Source organism: Dermacentor albipictus, chromosome 1, assembly GCF_038994185.2.
Source record: "Dermacentor albipictus isolate Rhodes 1998 colony chromosome 1, USDA_Dalb.pri_finalv2, whole genome shotgun sequence".
NCBI classification, from domain to species: domain Eukaryota; kingdom Metazoa; phylum Arthropoda; class Arachnida; order Ixodida; family Ixodidae; genus Dermacentor; species Dermacentor albipictus.
Genome location: NC_091821.1, coordinates 173,720,332 through 173,736,522, shown reverse-complemented (window position 1 = coordinate 173,736,522; position 16,191 = coordinate 173,720,332). Strand labels below are relative to the sequence as shown.

At 43.5% G+C, this 16,191-nt stretch overlaps 1 protein-coding gene across 3 annotated transcripts in view; it reads right to left on the bottom strand.

Annotated features, from left to right (window-relative positions):
• LOC139052458 (protein MTSS 1-like) overlaps nucleotides 1–16,191 on the bottom strand; it is a 118,777-nt gene that overhangs the window by 86,842 nt on the left and 15,744 nt on the right. For all 3 annotated transcript variants that reach the window (XR_011509918.1, XM_070529575.1, XM_070529582.1), the window contains exons 2-4: nucleotides 9,021–9,082; nucleotides 6,182–6,255; nucleotides 2,598–2,682 (exon numbers count right to left, since the gene is read on the bottom strand). Coding sequence is in view for 2 of the 3 variants with exons in the window: in XM_070529575.1 (XP_070385676.1) it covers nucleotides 2,598–2,682; nucleotides 6,182–6,255; nucleotides 9,021–9,082 (221 nt within the window). In the remaining variant the exon portion in view is untranslated. The remainder of the gene's footprint in view (nucleotides 1–2,597; nucleotides 2,683–6,181; nucleotides 6,256–9,020; nucleotides 9,083–16,191) is intronic.

The window sequence follows — 16,191 nt, the reverse complement described above, 5'->3', positions numbered from 1 at the left end:
AGGTCGCTGCCGCACGGGTGGGTGCAGACTGCGCGTGTCGTCTGCTTCACATATCAGTTTCGCAGCTGTTGCGTCGGTTTCTATGTTGGCGTTTTCAGTGTTATTACAGCGTTGCGTGTTTGTGCTTGGTGTTGTCAAAGAGTGAGTGCGTCGCTGCTGTGTTCGTGTGCCTGTCATTACAAGAACTATGTGGCGGCGGTGAAAGAATTCCGAAGAGACAGTGCAAGGAGAGGACCTGCTTTGTGCCGTTGTGTCGAAGCGGTTACCGCTCGAACAAAGGGCGTGTATCCTTGTTCACTCCACCAGTGATACGAAGAGGCAGCAGAATGGGCAAGAATGATCAGGAGAGCGGACAGAAGGCCGGTACCAACTGCTGTGGTTTGTGAAAAACATTTCGAAAACAGCTTAGTCGAACGCGCGTTCTCTATCACCGCGATAAACCACGCCTGAAACCCTACGCTATACCCACGATATTTCCCGAGTATCCTAAGCATGCACCTTACTTTTCGTGAGTACCAGGGGAAAAAAAACAAGAAAAAAGGAGCAGTAGTGCTTTGATCTACTACTGTTATGTTGCACGAAAGATCACTGCCCAAAATTCTTGACCACAGTGTGCAGGCTTCCTTTGCGTAAGTAAAGCTGAAGCTAGTGCCGACGCTGCTTAATTCACTATTGCACTACGCATTTTTGACAATGGAGGCCTTGTCTATCTTAGTCAGACCTTGCTAACCGCTGTGAAGGCTGTGGAAGATGCTTTTACTATGTTCTTTAGCAAAAACAAGTTAGAGAGTCTAGCTGATTTTTCAGGCAAGCTGCAGACACTGGCCTTTCCCCAATTAGGGTGCCCAGAGCATGAAAAACCAGCTTTGACAACACTTGTGAAGTTCTATGTTTTCTTGGGGTTTCGTTTTTTTTTTTTTTTTGTAAGAGGCATCAACAAAGAGAGGGAAGCGCAAATTTCAACGACAGAAGCTCTTCAACTGCGTCACTGCCACTAGATCTATCTTCTTCATGTATGTGTGCATTATCTCATCTAGGCCTGTCTTATATGCCCACGTTTGACTGTTGTCGCGCGAGAATAAAATATTTGTTACGCTTAAATGAAAGATCTGTTTCCCATTTTCGTTCACTTATATCAGACATAAATAGAAATCTGCATGTGTGTACCAGGTATTAAACAATGTATAGTACACAGAACACCGCATGCAGTCCATTTTACAGGCAAATCTTTTTACTTATTCTCCTATCCTCGTGGCCCAATGGGCATAATGAGGAGATGGGTACGTAGTTTACAAACATTCAAAAACACTCAAACCTATGAGGACAACAATAAGATAATAGGCAGAAATAGCAGCAAATGAAATAAAAAGAAAGTACGGCGAAATTCAAGTCATTTCAAAAGATGATCGGTTACAGCGGTTTTCAATGGTTATGCATTAATATAACATCAATGGAACAGTAACGTAACCTTAGAATTCCTTTACTTTATTAGAATGAAAAATGTAATCTAGAACTTGCCCTTAAAAAAATACGCTGCCATCATATGGCTAGAATAAAAAACTAGTGTCCTTAGCTATCGCCGAAGAGACACGAAGGCGAATGCCTTGTGAAGCCTACTGTAATTCACCTTAATGCACCCTAATCTTCCTTAATTAATACACCTTAATCCCCCTAATTCAACCTAATCCCCCTAATCCAATCACTATATTCAATAGTTCAATTTGCTAATCATTTAGCATCCCTTATACACGGCTGAACATGCTTTGGTTCGTTTCTGGCCTTCCTTGGATCGTGTGATATGTTCTGTACCTCGCAACACGGCCTTGGAACATAGAGATCTAAGGCATTTGCCTTAAAAATTACGTTTTCTCTTCGCCAGCCTAGATACACATCAGGTTCCCCGCACGAAGCCGAGCTGAGATAGCACACGCTATTCACGCAAGCGACAAGCGCTAGAGAAGCCTCTTGGAATCGAAACAAACCCTGATTTATAAATCAGGTGCCTACATTTGAACTGTGCTGCTGCTACGGCTTAATAAAAACAAAAAGCGCAGCAGCTCGCTTGCCAATGCTGCGGAAACACGGCGGGCTACGCAGACCCGATGGTGCCGCGGCACCCACCTGCACTGCAGCGCTCCTAGCGGCAGCCGCCGGCATTCATTGCATCCGGTGCCACCCGGGAGGCCGCGGACGGCACACTAGCCAGTATATTCTAGGCACTATAGTTTTACTAATAAAAAGATGTTCTCCGCAGAACATTCAGTAACATAAGTCCTCACTGATGAAACAGCCATAAACCACTCAAATCTCATGAACTCTGGGGCTTTACGTGCCAAAACCACAATTTGATTACGAGGCACACCGTAGTGCGGGACTCTGGATTAATTCTGACCACCAGGGGATCTTTAACGTGCTCCCAATGCATGGGACATGGATGTTTTTGCATTTCGCCCCTATCGAAATGCAGCCCCTGTGGCCAGGATTCGATCCCGCGACCTCGTGCTTAGCAGCGCAACACCATAGCCGCTAAGCCATCACAGTGGGTCACTCAAATCTGAAAGAAATAAGCTTTATGTTAAATATGCAGATAAACTTACGTGGTGAATGAACGCAACTTTGCTTCAACACTGCGGTGACGAAGGCAAAGGCGAGTCAATGCCTTGCCAACTTCTTTCGTGGCCCCTGCACAGTTTTACGCATAAAAGGAACTAGCTTGAGAACCTTACGTTGCAAGCTTTGTGGTGCATGAAAATCTGAAAACTCTGCAAAAAATGGTGAAACCCGTTGAACAAAAACATTGAATGTTGAAAAACAATGTTGAATGTCGGCACTTCCGGTGCCATCTTCTCGTCTCATGTCTCATCTACGTTTTGCGTGGTTAACACCAGGATATTGACCCATGTTACAGATAATAATGTGCTGATAAATGAGCAGCACGGTTTTCGCAAAGGTTTTTCTTGTACCATGCAACTTGTAGAGTTCTTTCACGGGCTGGCTTCAAATGTTGATGAGGGTGGGCAAACAGACTGTGTGTTTCTAGATTTTCGAAAGGCCTTTGGCCCCGTGTCGCACTCCATTCACCTCGCCAAACTGCAGATTCTAAATTTGGATCAGAATGTGCTAACTTGGATAACCGATTACTTGTTCGACAGGCATCAACGCGTGCTTCTAAATGGGAGGTGTTCATCTTATGTTGATGTTTCATCAGGCTTGCCAGAAGGCTCCGTCCTTGGTCCGCTCTTATTCCTTATTTTCGTTAATGATATTTCTGTGGGTATTTCGTCGCGCATACATTTGTTTGCCGACAATTGTGTTTTATATCAGCAGGTTAGGAACACAGGTGACGGTGTTTCTTTGCAGGACCATTTGGATCGTATTACAATGTGGTGCCAGAAGTGGCAGATGACGTTGAATCGAAAAAAGTGTGTTCACGTGCATGTTTCGAAAAAGGAAAAGAAACAAACAAATAGAAACAGCATACACCATAAATACGTATGTGATTACCACGGAACCAACACACAAATATCTTGGCATTGTCTTATCGCATTATTGTTCAAGGAATGCCAATATTGATTATGTTGCTGGTAAAGCAGCAAGGGCTCTTTACCCAGCAGAACCATAGATGGTCACCCCAGAATTTAAAGAACACAGCCTACCTCACATGTATTTGACCGATTTTGGAGTATACATGCCCTGTATGGGACCTGATGCAGGCCAAGTCTATAGATAAGCTCGAAAAAAGTCGGGATAGAGCTGCACGGATTGTTTTAGGGCGGTACAAGCGCACAGACAGCTGTACCACTACAAAAATGGAATTAGGTTGGGAATCACTTTCTTTGTGCAGAAAAAAAACTGAGTTTGAAGTTTTTCTTATATGTTTTTCATGGTAACACTGGAATTGCTCGTAACAACTACTTTGATGAACCCAATTACATATCCAGTCAAAATGACCACTGACACAAGGTGAAAGAGTACCGTGCAAGAACAAGTTTGCAAGGACATTGTTTTAATATTCCTTTTTATGATGACTATTAGAGATTGGAACCGGCTGCAAAAGACGCACGTATGCTGTATAGATGAAGTGTTTTATTCAAGTCTGTAAACCCCTGCTGTAACACCTTTTGGTAAAGTGAGGCACTCACTGAATAAAGAAATTATACCCATATTTAGGAATTTCAGATCCAGCATGTTCTTTAGTCTAATGATGCAGAAATAAACAAAGCATGAAAAATAATCCCAAGAGGTTAAATTTTGCCTTTTTGGCTATGTCAATTTAATTCCACAATGAACATTAAATCACTGAATGCTTTATTGCAAAACATTACTGTTTCCTCGGCTTGCACAATACAACTCTTTTTGTTTCACTCTGATCCATTATCTGTCACATTATATTAATAATTCTAGTGAAAAAACAGGTGATACAGCTCTACAGCCAATGACAACAGGCAAATATAACCGATGCGTCATTCGAGTTCAAATGCTACTCTAATATGAAAAAACAAAAAAATCAGAAGTTAGAAATTACAATTTTGATTTTGTATTTTTAAAAAAGTACTGAAACAAAATTTTTGTCTTGTTTTATTTACGTATATATTTTCTTTATCATATAGCTGCTAACTCCACAATGATAGCACCACATTTTGTCACTATGTCTCTAAAATTACAAAATAATTCGACACACTCCGGCTGCTGGAGAGAACAGTGATGTTACTGTTTTCCTTAAGCTTTATAGCTTGTCACTAGCAAACAAAAACCACAATTACAGGTGTAGAAATGTTTCTATATTTCCAGGCAACAAATTTGATATCCTATTTGATTTGGTCCACAAAGTAAAGTACCACAATTCAAATTTTTGCCATTTATGAAATTATTCAGAAATATGTGTTACTCTGGCAGTGACCAAGAAAGTCAGCGGTGATTTAGCAGTAAATGCGAGATAGATGTGTTAGCATTATGTCACACCTGTTCGAGGTCCCAGATCTATGATTTGAACTGCATTCACCATATAGCAAAATGTTGTTCAGGAGCTCACTCAACCCACGTCCTACTTCACCGAGCAGATAAGTGCAACTGATGGTGGTTCGGAAGACTAGCATCAGTTGCACTATGTGTGTGTGTGTGTGTATGTGCACACATACACACACGCACACATGCACGCGCGCGCGCACGCACACACACACACACACACACACACACACACACACACACACAGTGAAAATTATGATCACAGATTGCTTTCCAGATAAGGCCCGTGCATGCCATACACAGCAGCTGCTGGAATAGAGTCCCTCCCCTACCCCCACTACCTTACGTGTGATGGAAGACGACGTCCCAGCTTTCTTTCCTCCCTCGCGCACAAGGTTCAGCCACCATCGTCAGCTCACCCTCGCATGCTTTCCCTCGCACATACAATAACATCGCGCATGGCAATGATGTTATTGCCCTTGTACTTTATACGGAATATCACAGCAATGGCAGAAATGTGCCTGGAGTGTCCATATAATTGTTTCACAATAAAAAGAGACATCAACCCACAGCCAAATTACGACAGGGACTTTGGGGCTCAGGAACTGTGGACAGAAAGCACAGAGCTTGGAGAGAATCTGGTCCTAAAGGTATTACCTTAACCTTTGTTTTTTGTACTATCCAGCATAACCATGAAGAGAATGCATTGACTGAAATTTTGATGAGGCAAGAGACACAAGCTGTGTTAAACATGGCACTGCTTTCCACAAGGTTCCTTGAGGGCAGTCATGGCTGTAAAGTTGGTAGTTTCATGGCTCAGTGCACCCAGTGCTTTTATCATTGAGCACTTATGCAAAAGTGAGTACGTAAGTGCACACATGCACCACAGCATAGCAAAGGGAGCATACCACAGCGATGTACTCTCCCCACTCAGCAAAACCTTTTATCAGCAATTTTAAAACAAGCCAAGATAATGTAGCATAAACCTCTTTGAAAAAATTATATGGCTTATGCTACTGCTCTAGTGGGCTCCAAAATGTCTGCTTGTTATACATTTCTGCTTTAGGCATGACAAGCAGAAAGCATAAGAAGTTAGAAATCAGTCTGCAGTGTTACAAGCACCTCTTTGAAAGGTAAGCCCCTTGCACTACATAATGTAGAGAACTGCAACTCATAAGAAAATCTAGTGGTAATATCAATAATACAAAATGCTCACCTTTGGTATTTGTAGCCATGTCAGCCACTTTTTGGAATGAATCTAAGAAGGCAGCTGAAACTGATGCTGTGATCCTTGAAGGGAAAAGCAAACAGCGTTCTTTAACTTTTCATTCGGAGCATTGGTGGCCAAGTATAATACTCTTACAATAAGGTTTGAATCAAGTATGCAAAATACACAATGCCTTCTAAGAGAGTACCGATACAAAAAATCTTGTATAGTTTTTTTTTTTGCTTGATTAGGTAGCTTTCTAGACTATAACACAAAGCCACAATTTCTCAAGTATGCAACAGATCATTAATTACACTGTTTTCATGCAACCAGCTCAAAACGAATGCTAAGTGTAGTGCAGCTTCAAACATGAAGCAGGAAGCTGCTTTGTTACATCAGGAAACTTGAAGGCAGTGGTCAGTTGGTGTCACAAACTGCGTATACATGCACTGGTCAGTGAGGTGCAGTGGTCGAAAAAGATCAGACAATGATCATGCCACCAAAAACTTACCACATGCTGCCAAACCAGCCCTTATATTCTTCATTCTGTACTTGGCCTTATCCTCTACCATTACTTTTTTGAGGACGCCAGGGTGTCTCTGTCACCTTCTCTCCCCTCTCTTCCTTCAAATGATCAGTGTACTCTACTTTCAGCAGCATGGTCATGGGGCAAGTGCATCAGTGGCGTGTGGTACAATATGACCACTACCTCCAGTTTCTCTGATGTAACCAGCCTTCTGCTTCACATCTGAAGCCACAGTGAGCTTGGGACACATCATGAACTGGTCACATTAAAGGGGGTACAATTATCTGTTGTACTAGAGAAAGTGAGGCTTTATCCCTTTCATTCATATATTACAATGCACTGTAATTAAATGCATCAAATTCACATAATTTTATTCCATGGTGATGTCTCTCTTGAAAGAAAGAAAAGATAGTAGGAATATCCCTTCTGCATTTTCTAGCAAGTCATCATAACCGCAGAGTAATTAGGAGTGATTAGATTTTGACAGGGTACAGTCAGTAATGTTGCATCTCATTCATAAAGAGGTTTGAATCATCTTGTCAAACAACATGCACATGTTAAATATCGGCTGCAAGCATAATGAGGATCGAAAAACTACTACTACACAATTGCTGATGGAACAAGTCAAGATAACATTCCACAAACATGGTAGTGCCTTTAGTAAAGTGGTAATGTGTAGCTATACTCTAGTCAGAATTGAACTGGAGTACTAACAGTGGATTAACAGAGATCGATTGACCCACAGCTCTGTTTGTGCTTTCTTCCTTGCCACCACTGGACTGAATTGGAAAAAGAATTTGCACTGTAACTGAAGGGGTTACACCATTACTACTAAAAGCCATAACCACCCATCAAAGAACAAAAATAAAAATTCTGTGCCATTACCCCTTTAAGTTATAGCATCCACACTAGGTGCGTAAATGAAGGCTGTTGGAAACGCACACACATCAAGGCTTACAAACTTTACGCTTGCATTACAATGTAGCACCCTTTAAAAAAAAGAACATAAAAGAAGTGTGAATACAGCGTATTCAAATGCATTAATGGGTGGTACCACATTTACACCCCTCATGTAATGTCCTGTTTGTTGGGACCTTTGAGGTTATTATGAATAAATGAATGAAGACAGCTCGAGAATGGGATACCTCTGACTAACATTCATCATTACTGGTTAAAAAGAAACTGCAATAGAAAAATATGCTGAATTTATTATCTACATTTTGGTACAGAATGACCGAAAAAAGGTTAGCATTTAAGAGCAGTGATCTACAAGAAAGATTACGCGCATACAAGCATGTTGCACAAATAAACAATGTTCAAGTTCTATCATGTGGACTAGCGTAAAGATTGCTTATAATCCATGACTATTTAGTGATAAACAGAAATGATTTGTGTTTATCATGATGAAAACTTAGTAAAATGCAATGTTGTATGTAGTCAAGGCAATAAAGTACATGTGGTCAGAACTCGGCAATGTGAAGACAAATCCAAGCTGGCTTGTTTCACATGCACTAACCTTGAACTAGTGTAATGGAAAATAACTCATTTTTCTTGCAGTGAGTGTGTAGAAGTGCTACCACATAGCCACGCATCATGCACTATTGCTATATTGTTATCTGTCAGGCAGAAAGACAGGCCCCACCTTTCTTTTTTTTCTGCCTCAGTATACAACACCAGGTGTTTGTGGAAAGACTTTAAGCAATTTGTAAATATTGCCTGTGACAGCACAATTCTAGTTCTTGAGCTGGGCTACTCAAACAGACTGACATTACTCACATGAGAAACCGAAATGCATAATCTACTAATTAACAACTCACTAATTAACTTTTAACTAATTACTTTACATCACATATTGCAATTTACAAATCATATCTTGTGAGACAGCAAGGCATATCCACTTCAAAATAATTCTGTGGATGATATTTTCAAGATATGCACCATCATAATTGCTGTAAAAATGCACTGCATTAAATTTATTTTAACAAAATGCTGTTTTATGCATTGAACCACACAAATAACTGGACCATCAATGCATTTCTTTGCGAAGTTTAGGAATTAATATCTTGAAACTGGTGACATCCTGAGAATTTGTTTCAATTGTATCTAACTTGCAAATTCCCGGGTTACTATTTGTAATTTGCAATATGTGCTGTAAAAAATTGTAAAGAATGTAAAGAATGTCCTGTATGGGCATCCAGCTCCCTTAAGCAAAAAATTCAAAAAATAACCAGTCACATTCACGAGGGAAAATAAAAACAAGTTAAAGTTCTCTAGTTATCCTGCAATCAAAAGGTTCATACACCCAGAGCATAGTTCACTTACTTGAGCTGAGAATGCAGCTTGCTTGCCTTTGCTAAGAAATCTTCCCATATTGGAGTTCCACCCTGCAAAACAAATATATAGCAAAAAGTCCAAACTAAAAGATCACAAAACAAGTAGTGCAGTTTACAACCAACAAACATGTTTTCTATCTGTTTTGGCACTAGATCGTCTGAGGAGCAAGTCAAGATAACCACAATAAAAATGCCTCTCTGCATAAGTATACAGAAAGTATAGTAAGTAAATATAACGATAATAAAGATGTCTTTCTGTATAAATATCAGATTTATTCATAAAAATTGCAATGCGAGCTTCAGGCACTTTGAGTTTATGCACTCTTACGCCGCGGGGCTGCTGGCAGTGCCTACCAACTTGAGCCGCTGGGTATGGACGTCAGACTCTAGAGTTTTGTAAGACGTGTAGCACCACCTGCCGTTGCGAAGAGGCAGTAATTGAGTAGTGCGAAGCCTGACTCCTTTGCTAAGTTGCCTATGCAGCTAGCACTCCGAAACAATGATTTAACTAGATTTTGTTCCATATTGCGAGTCTTTTGCGCATTTAACACCCAGAAAGAGAGCTATGAATTTCTACGTTAGTCGGACGCGCCGCCGAACTGCCAAAAAGCGCTTCCTGGCTCACTCTTCAGACTGATGGCGGAAACGAAGGCGACCACGATAGCTAGACGCGCTACGAAGAAATGCCGCAATCGACGCTACTGTTGTGTTGTGAATTGCCATGAAAGTGAAGGACGGAATAACAACGTTCAGTTTTACCGATTTCCATCGCGATCGTATGAAGGGGAAAGGTGAGAGCGCTGAATACGAGCTGTTCAACCTGTTGGGTAATCGGATTACTTGCATTCCCCACAACACAGCAGCTCGCATGAGAAAGTGTGACAATTTTGTCTTCTGTAATTGTGTTGCATAGCCCTGACGGAGGACCGTGGTAATTAACTAAGCGAAAACTCAAGAATCTGCAGCCGCCACTTCGTCGGTAACAGAAAAAACAATGTTGTGAATCATCCTATTTATGTGCCATCGATATCTCCACCTTTTAACAGACGTCCGCCTCCGCTTGACTCAACAAGTGGAACGGAGAGATTTGGCAGGTCAGCTTAACCAAACATTTTGGTTTGTTTATGAATTCAAAATCCTGTTCTAGAGCATCATTGTGTCGCGAGCTCATTTCTACTTTCGATATTTTGTATGTCCTGCGTCGATACAACAAGCACGCTTCGCAATGCGCTGAGCCTGCTCGATTGCGTTTTTCAAATGTGAGCAATAAAGTTGCTGCAGGAGCACTGGATGAGTAATTGCGAAGTAGCGCACGTGTGTAAAGAAAGAAAATGTCGCATTTATTTACATTTATTTGTCAACGCTTGTTGCTAGAAGCATCTGCAAAAAGTTCAAATTAAGGTACTGAGCGATGCTGTAGCTCCTGCGAGAAAGATGCAGCGCGTAGGCATTGTAGGAAGCTTACTTTCATTATGATTGCACGCTGTTTGCTGCCTTGGAAAACGTTTTCTGTTTGCTGCCCTGGAAAAGGCTATGAAAGGATTTACTCTCTGTAAATAATTGCGAGACAAAACATTACGATAAAATACATAAAAATATAGGAGATACTTAAGTCTTGTGTTTAGGACATATTCAATATGAACCAATTTGAAATGCTTAGATTTTTATGCTGATGTGCCTATAAACAAACCTGATGCTCTCTGTACTTGCGAGTTGCAGCACGCCGAAATAACACTTGAGACTATTTTATATTGTACACGTACTTCGCCCTGCTGAGCTTCCTTCCCGAAGCGTGGATGGGCGGAAGAAGCTTTCCAGGTCCTTGATTTTTAGGAAACCGTGCCTCAACACAAACGAAAGAGAAGGGTGCATTGTTGCCTATGCACCTTTGCTTGCGGACAGCTCTCCTTGCACTACTCAATTAGCGCCAAGGCTGCGATGGGGGCACTGGCGACGGGTTTTTCCGCAGCGCCGCCTGGGCAGAGTCTGAGGTCTATACGTTCCCGCTGCCCACATGGTCGCGACATCATTCTAGCAACGTCACCCGATTCTCGGGTACAACCTGCGCCGAGTCAGGTGGCGGGGGGGCGCGTAAGAAGATCTAGGCATGTTGTTCGTGGACGCCTCTGTCCCAAAAGCGATTCAAATGCAAGTTTCACACTCCATGCATGTCAACCGGCTCATGAGGCTCACAAAGATGTTCTTGGAAGACTACAGCTTCGCCGAGAAGTGCATGAACTCGGACACTGCGTTTCTCAGATTCCTAGGTATACTTTGTGGTGCAAAATACATTTCTTGAAAAATGTCCCTTTTCAAGAAATGTATTTTGCGCCACAAAGTATACCTAGGAAATCTAAGCACCAACTTGCCCAAGAAGAAGTCCTTTTGGAACATCGTTTCTCAGAGGCTTACTAAATTTAGCAGCTCGAAGATGGCGTAGTACTGGGCACAAAGGAAGGGGAATGTGTTCGCAATGACTGAGCTAATAGGCAACTGTCCATAGTGTTTCTGACCCTTATCATGACCGCGTTCCACAACGAGCGCCTGCTCGAAATTACCGAGAGAGTCACAGAGCTGATCGAGGCGTGCCGCCGCAGGGTCAAATCTATAGCCAGCTACCTGCAAAATGCTGCGCATAACTTAGATGCACATGACACGTGAAATCTGCACCTTTTTTTTTTTTTACCTACGATGAGGACAGCTATTTGCTTTCTTCCCTACGCAATGCAGAACAAGCAAGCCCACAGGAGGCCAGTGCATGGAATTAGTCTTGATCATCACGAATCCTTTTGGCAATGCGGTCGCCGCACAAACGATTCGAGCCTGAAATCTACCTTGTGCTACAGCAGCAGCAGAACGCCACAGCCACTAAACTACCACGGCGGTAACGTGGGACGGTAGAAGGCGCGTTCGGAAGAGTCAAGTTCGCAACCCGCGTACTGCGCCAGAGCGCGCATCACGTGGCGCAGCGGTATCGCGTGTACTCTTTGGCTTCCGAGGATGGCAGATACCCTCCTCTGGTTGCAGACAGGCTGGCGCCGATGCTTTCTCGGTGTCTGCAATCCGACAATTGAAATCGTTGCGTGCACATGGCGCGGACGATTTCGTCGAATAGCTTTGTCTGTTCGGTGTCAGGGTATTGGCAGCGAGGACATACGGTGGCGCCATCCACTGGAAGCGAACTGTTGACGTCGTATGTGGGCATGGCCTACAAGATTTGCGTGCGTTGCAGGTTTTCCTCCGCACAGAGAGAGCGTAATTTCAGTGGCTGGCTACTTCTCCGCACCGCGGCACTCCCACCGGAGGGCTTTTCATGCATTGAGGAGGCTTTCGCGCGCTCCTGCACGGTTGCTGCGGCTTGGATGTGGCGAAAAATTCTGCAATATACGAGTCCTTACTGATTAGGAAATTATGGCTGAATGTGTACGAGGGCCAAATCGGGTGCTGGCAGCTATTCTCAAGTGTGTGTGTGTGTGTGTGTGTGTGTGTGTGTGTGCGCGCGCGTGCGTGCGCGTGCGTGCGTGTGTTGCGCACACGTATACTCCCATACTTTCACGTGGGCACGTAGAAGTGGTATAACTGAAAAATTCATGAGACGGATAAAAAGTATGAACAGTCACCAACTAGTTGCTTTCATAGACCTTTTTTTAACTACGCATCTAGTGTTGGCTTTGTTAGCGAACAAACACACCTAACTCGCCGTGTGTTCTGCTCCGTGCGTTTGCGCGCCATTGCCTGCTGCGTGCCGCAGTTTCAAGGCTGGACAGGTCGACAAATTGTGCGCAAAGCGTGAAACGATGAATTATGCAATTATTTACTCGTTTATTATTACCGTATAGTTCCCGGTCAAGCAGGCATAATCATGAATATGAATAGTATGATTGAAATGATAATTACACCAAAGACAAAAAAAAATCCGCGTGTCTCATCCGCGTGTTTGCTCAGCATGTTTATTTTATTCAATTTTTGAACATACATGAATAACCTTACAGGCCTTCAGCAAAGCATTAGATAAGGGGGTAACCACGGTAAAATAAAAGTAAAACAAGCGTTATGCAAAAACGCAAAAGAAAGTCGCAGTTTCGCCCGAAAGCCGAAGCATCGATTGCGATAGCAAATTAGCAGACAGCTACACAAAGTAACGATAGTAGCTTTATCGGGGTATAAACTTGGAAGCATTAGCTTATAAATGAATTAACAATCATGGTGTCAGCATGCACAAGCAAACATCAACACATCACTCACTATTAGCGCGGACACTCGCTGTCAAAACGTTGGTGCGAGCAAGCGCGGCAGTAGTAGCGAGCGAAGTGACCTTCGGGCGGTCTATCGCTTCAACGCAAGAGCGGCGGCAACACCGCGCGCACAGAGGTATGACCGTCTGCAGATCCCTTTCAAGATACGGCGCGGCGCAAAGTACGCACTTGTTGGAGTCCCTCCCGCGCTGCCTACCCGCTTTCCTCCATACATGGCGCGCGAGATTGAGCCGCGATCGTCAGTTCCGCCGGTGCCCCGGTTGGAAAATGCGCCGTTGCTGCCGGAGCACAACGCCACCGCCCGTCCCCCCACGGCCTTTGGCGCGATGGAAGACGGCGCATTTGATTTCCACTTTCTTCCTTCGCGCACGCAAGACTGAGCCATAGGCGGAAAGTTTTCATGTTTCCAAGAAGGGGGAGGGGACCAGTTTTCCGAACCATATATATATTCTTTTTCTTTTTTGTGAATTCGTCCATAAGCACTCCTGCGCATGTCTGCTGTTGATTCTGATTTCGAGTGAATCCGGCTTGGCCTCATTTCGGTTACTGAGTGAATTATACAGGGTGCCCCAACTATCAAGCACCAAGACTTAAATAAATAGCAGTTGCCTTACTCGAAGAAAATTTATTGCATATTGTTTCCAGTACAGTGGAGTAGCCGCCAGTAATTCTTTCGTTCCTGAAATTGAATTCGACAATTGCAGTTAATTATCTAATTCGAGGAGTACTGTCCTAATTATCAAAGTGCCAATGAGGCATTTGTAGGCACCCCCAAATGACATCCAACTGCTGTGTTTTCAGAGACGTACTAATTGTGCGCAATTTTTTCCGACTGGCAAACAAACTTTACGAAATAGTAAAAATGCCACGTGACTGATTTACCACCCGCAGCATAAAGCAGCGCCCTCAAATAAGCTGATTGAAAGTAATTGCATTGCCTGTCGCAAATCGGAAGCGGCAGCGCATCACCTTGATAATGGTACGGAAGGAGCACCAACAGCAGCTTTCGCGGCTTTGCAGCTATTCCTTCCTCTCGACGTCACACCTATTATCCGACTCTCGAGGCCAACTGATCACATTGATAACAAAAGCCCTTTGATAACGCGGCCGAAGCACCGCTCTGACCATGCAAGAAACGCGAAAAGCAATGTAATAAGCATAGCATGTTTCAAAATCCTGGCTTTGCTCGCACCGCATCGACAGAGTGCGCAGAAACTTGCTTCGGACCAAAACCAAATTAAAGTGACGGTTTTATTTTTCATTAGATTGTATACGTGCTACAAAAACAGATTCGTGGCAAAAAAAAAAAAGCGAAATAAACAGACTGGGAAGCGACCCATGTGTTGAGAAAAGGCAAAACCGATGTGTTCAATAAAGTAAATAACCCCTTCTGAATCAGCCGAATTCGCAATCGGGGCGCCTGCACAAAAAACAAATACATCAAATTTCACTGCAGAGTGCCCTTATTATCTATGAATTCGTAAGCGCCGCTGAAGACCAGCTGTTGCCTAGAGGACGTGTTCGAATAGGTCTCATTCTGCAACTACGCAGTACCGACTGCGCTGTATCACATCTTCAGCGGCTTTCTCGATGACCGACGCTCGAATTCTACGGCAGAAATCCGTTATCCTTGACTTAAGCTAATCTGATATCCGTCTCGATCATGTGAACAAGATCTTTCACATAATCCCAAAGAAAGAAATCCAGTGGAGAGAGGTCAGGTGACCAAACCGGCCAATTTACGTGCCGGTGCCTTCCAATCCATTGTGCATGAAAAGTCGCATCCAGCCAGTTTCGTGCTCGGCTGCTGCTGTGTGCTGATGCTCCATCTTGCTGATACCACAGAAGTGGAAGACGTGACAGCGGGACTTCGCTGAGAAACACATCCACCACTCCTTAAAATATTTCGTCCATGTAACACTGTCCAGTCAGTGTGTGATCGAAGATGGGGCTCATTATAGCACCGGCGCGAATTCCGTATCTCGTGCACATTGAACGACCACTGGTACTGGTGCCAATTGCGCTTTACCCAGTGTGCATTGTAGTCACTCCAATAGTATGCATTATGCAAATTTACCCGGCCGTTTCTGTGAAAATTGTCTTAACTTGTGCACATGATGTTACTTCAAAAGTCCGGGACTCATCGCCTTTTGTGAGGACCCAATTCGAGAAATCTAGACGATTCTACAGGTCCCTATCTTCCAAGCATTGGTGCTGGCTGAGGTGGTACGGGTGAAAGGCCGTCGTCTAGAATCCTCCAAACTTGACTTGGAAATTGGTACCTGGGCGGCCACGTCCCGCACGCTAGCATGAGGATTTGAGGGCACATTAGCATGAAGGTTTGAGGTCATAAATGCTAGAATATCCGTGCGTATAGGCTAGGGCTCTAAGATGGAGTCCTAGGCCGCTGTTTCATGAAGCTGCTGGTTCGTCTCGGGTTTTCATCATTTCTGATGACAGTCGACGCGTTTGGTCTACCGCCACACTTTCATGACTGATATATATTTGCGGCCTTCCTCTTGACATTTGCAGCTGCCAAGACAAGGAGCCTTTTTACCTTCTGCTCATTAGAGAAAGACATGGCGACTAGGACGAAACAAAACGTACCTTCAAGCATTTGCTCTGATGTTGTCAATTCGCTTTTGTGGTAATAAGTTTTGTGGCAAAAAAAAAAAAAAGAACCGTCCGCGCACTTTATCTACTCGAAGACAACAGCTATCACAACTCCTTTCCAACTAGCACCAAACGCGACGTGTTACCTCGGCCGAGGTGCGGCAGATTAGGCACTAGCTCGAGCACGATTTGTTACAGCGAAGCTGTAATCCGTCTCATCCGTCCGCCTGACGCCTCTACGCCGAAAACTCCTCCGGCGCAACCCCGTGCGAATGCACGAAAAAAAAACGT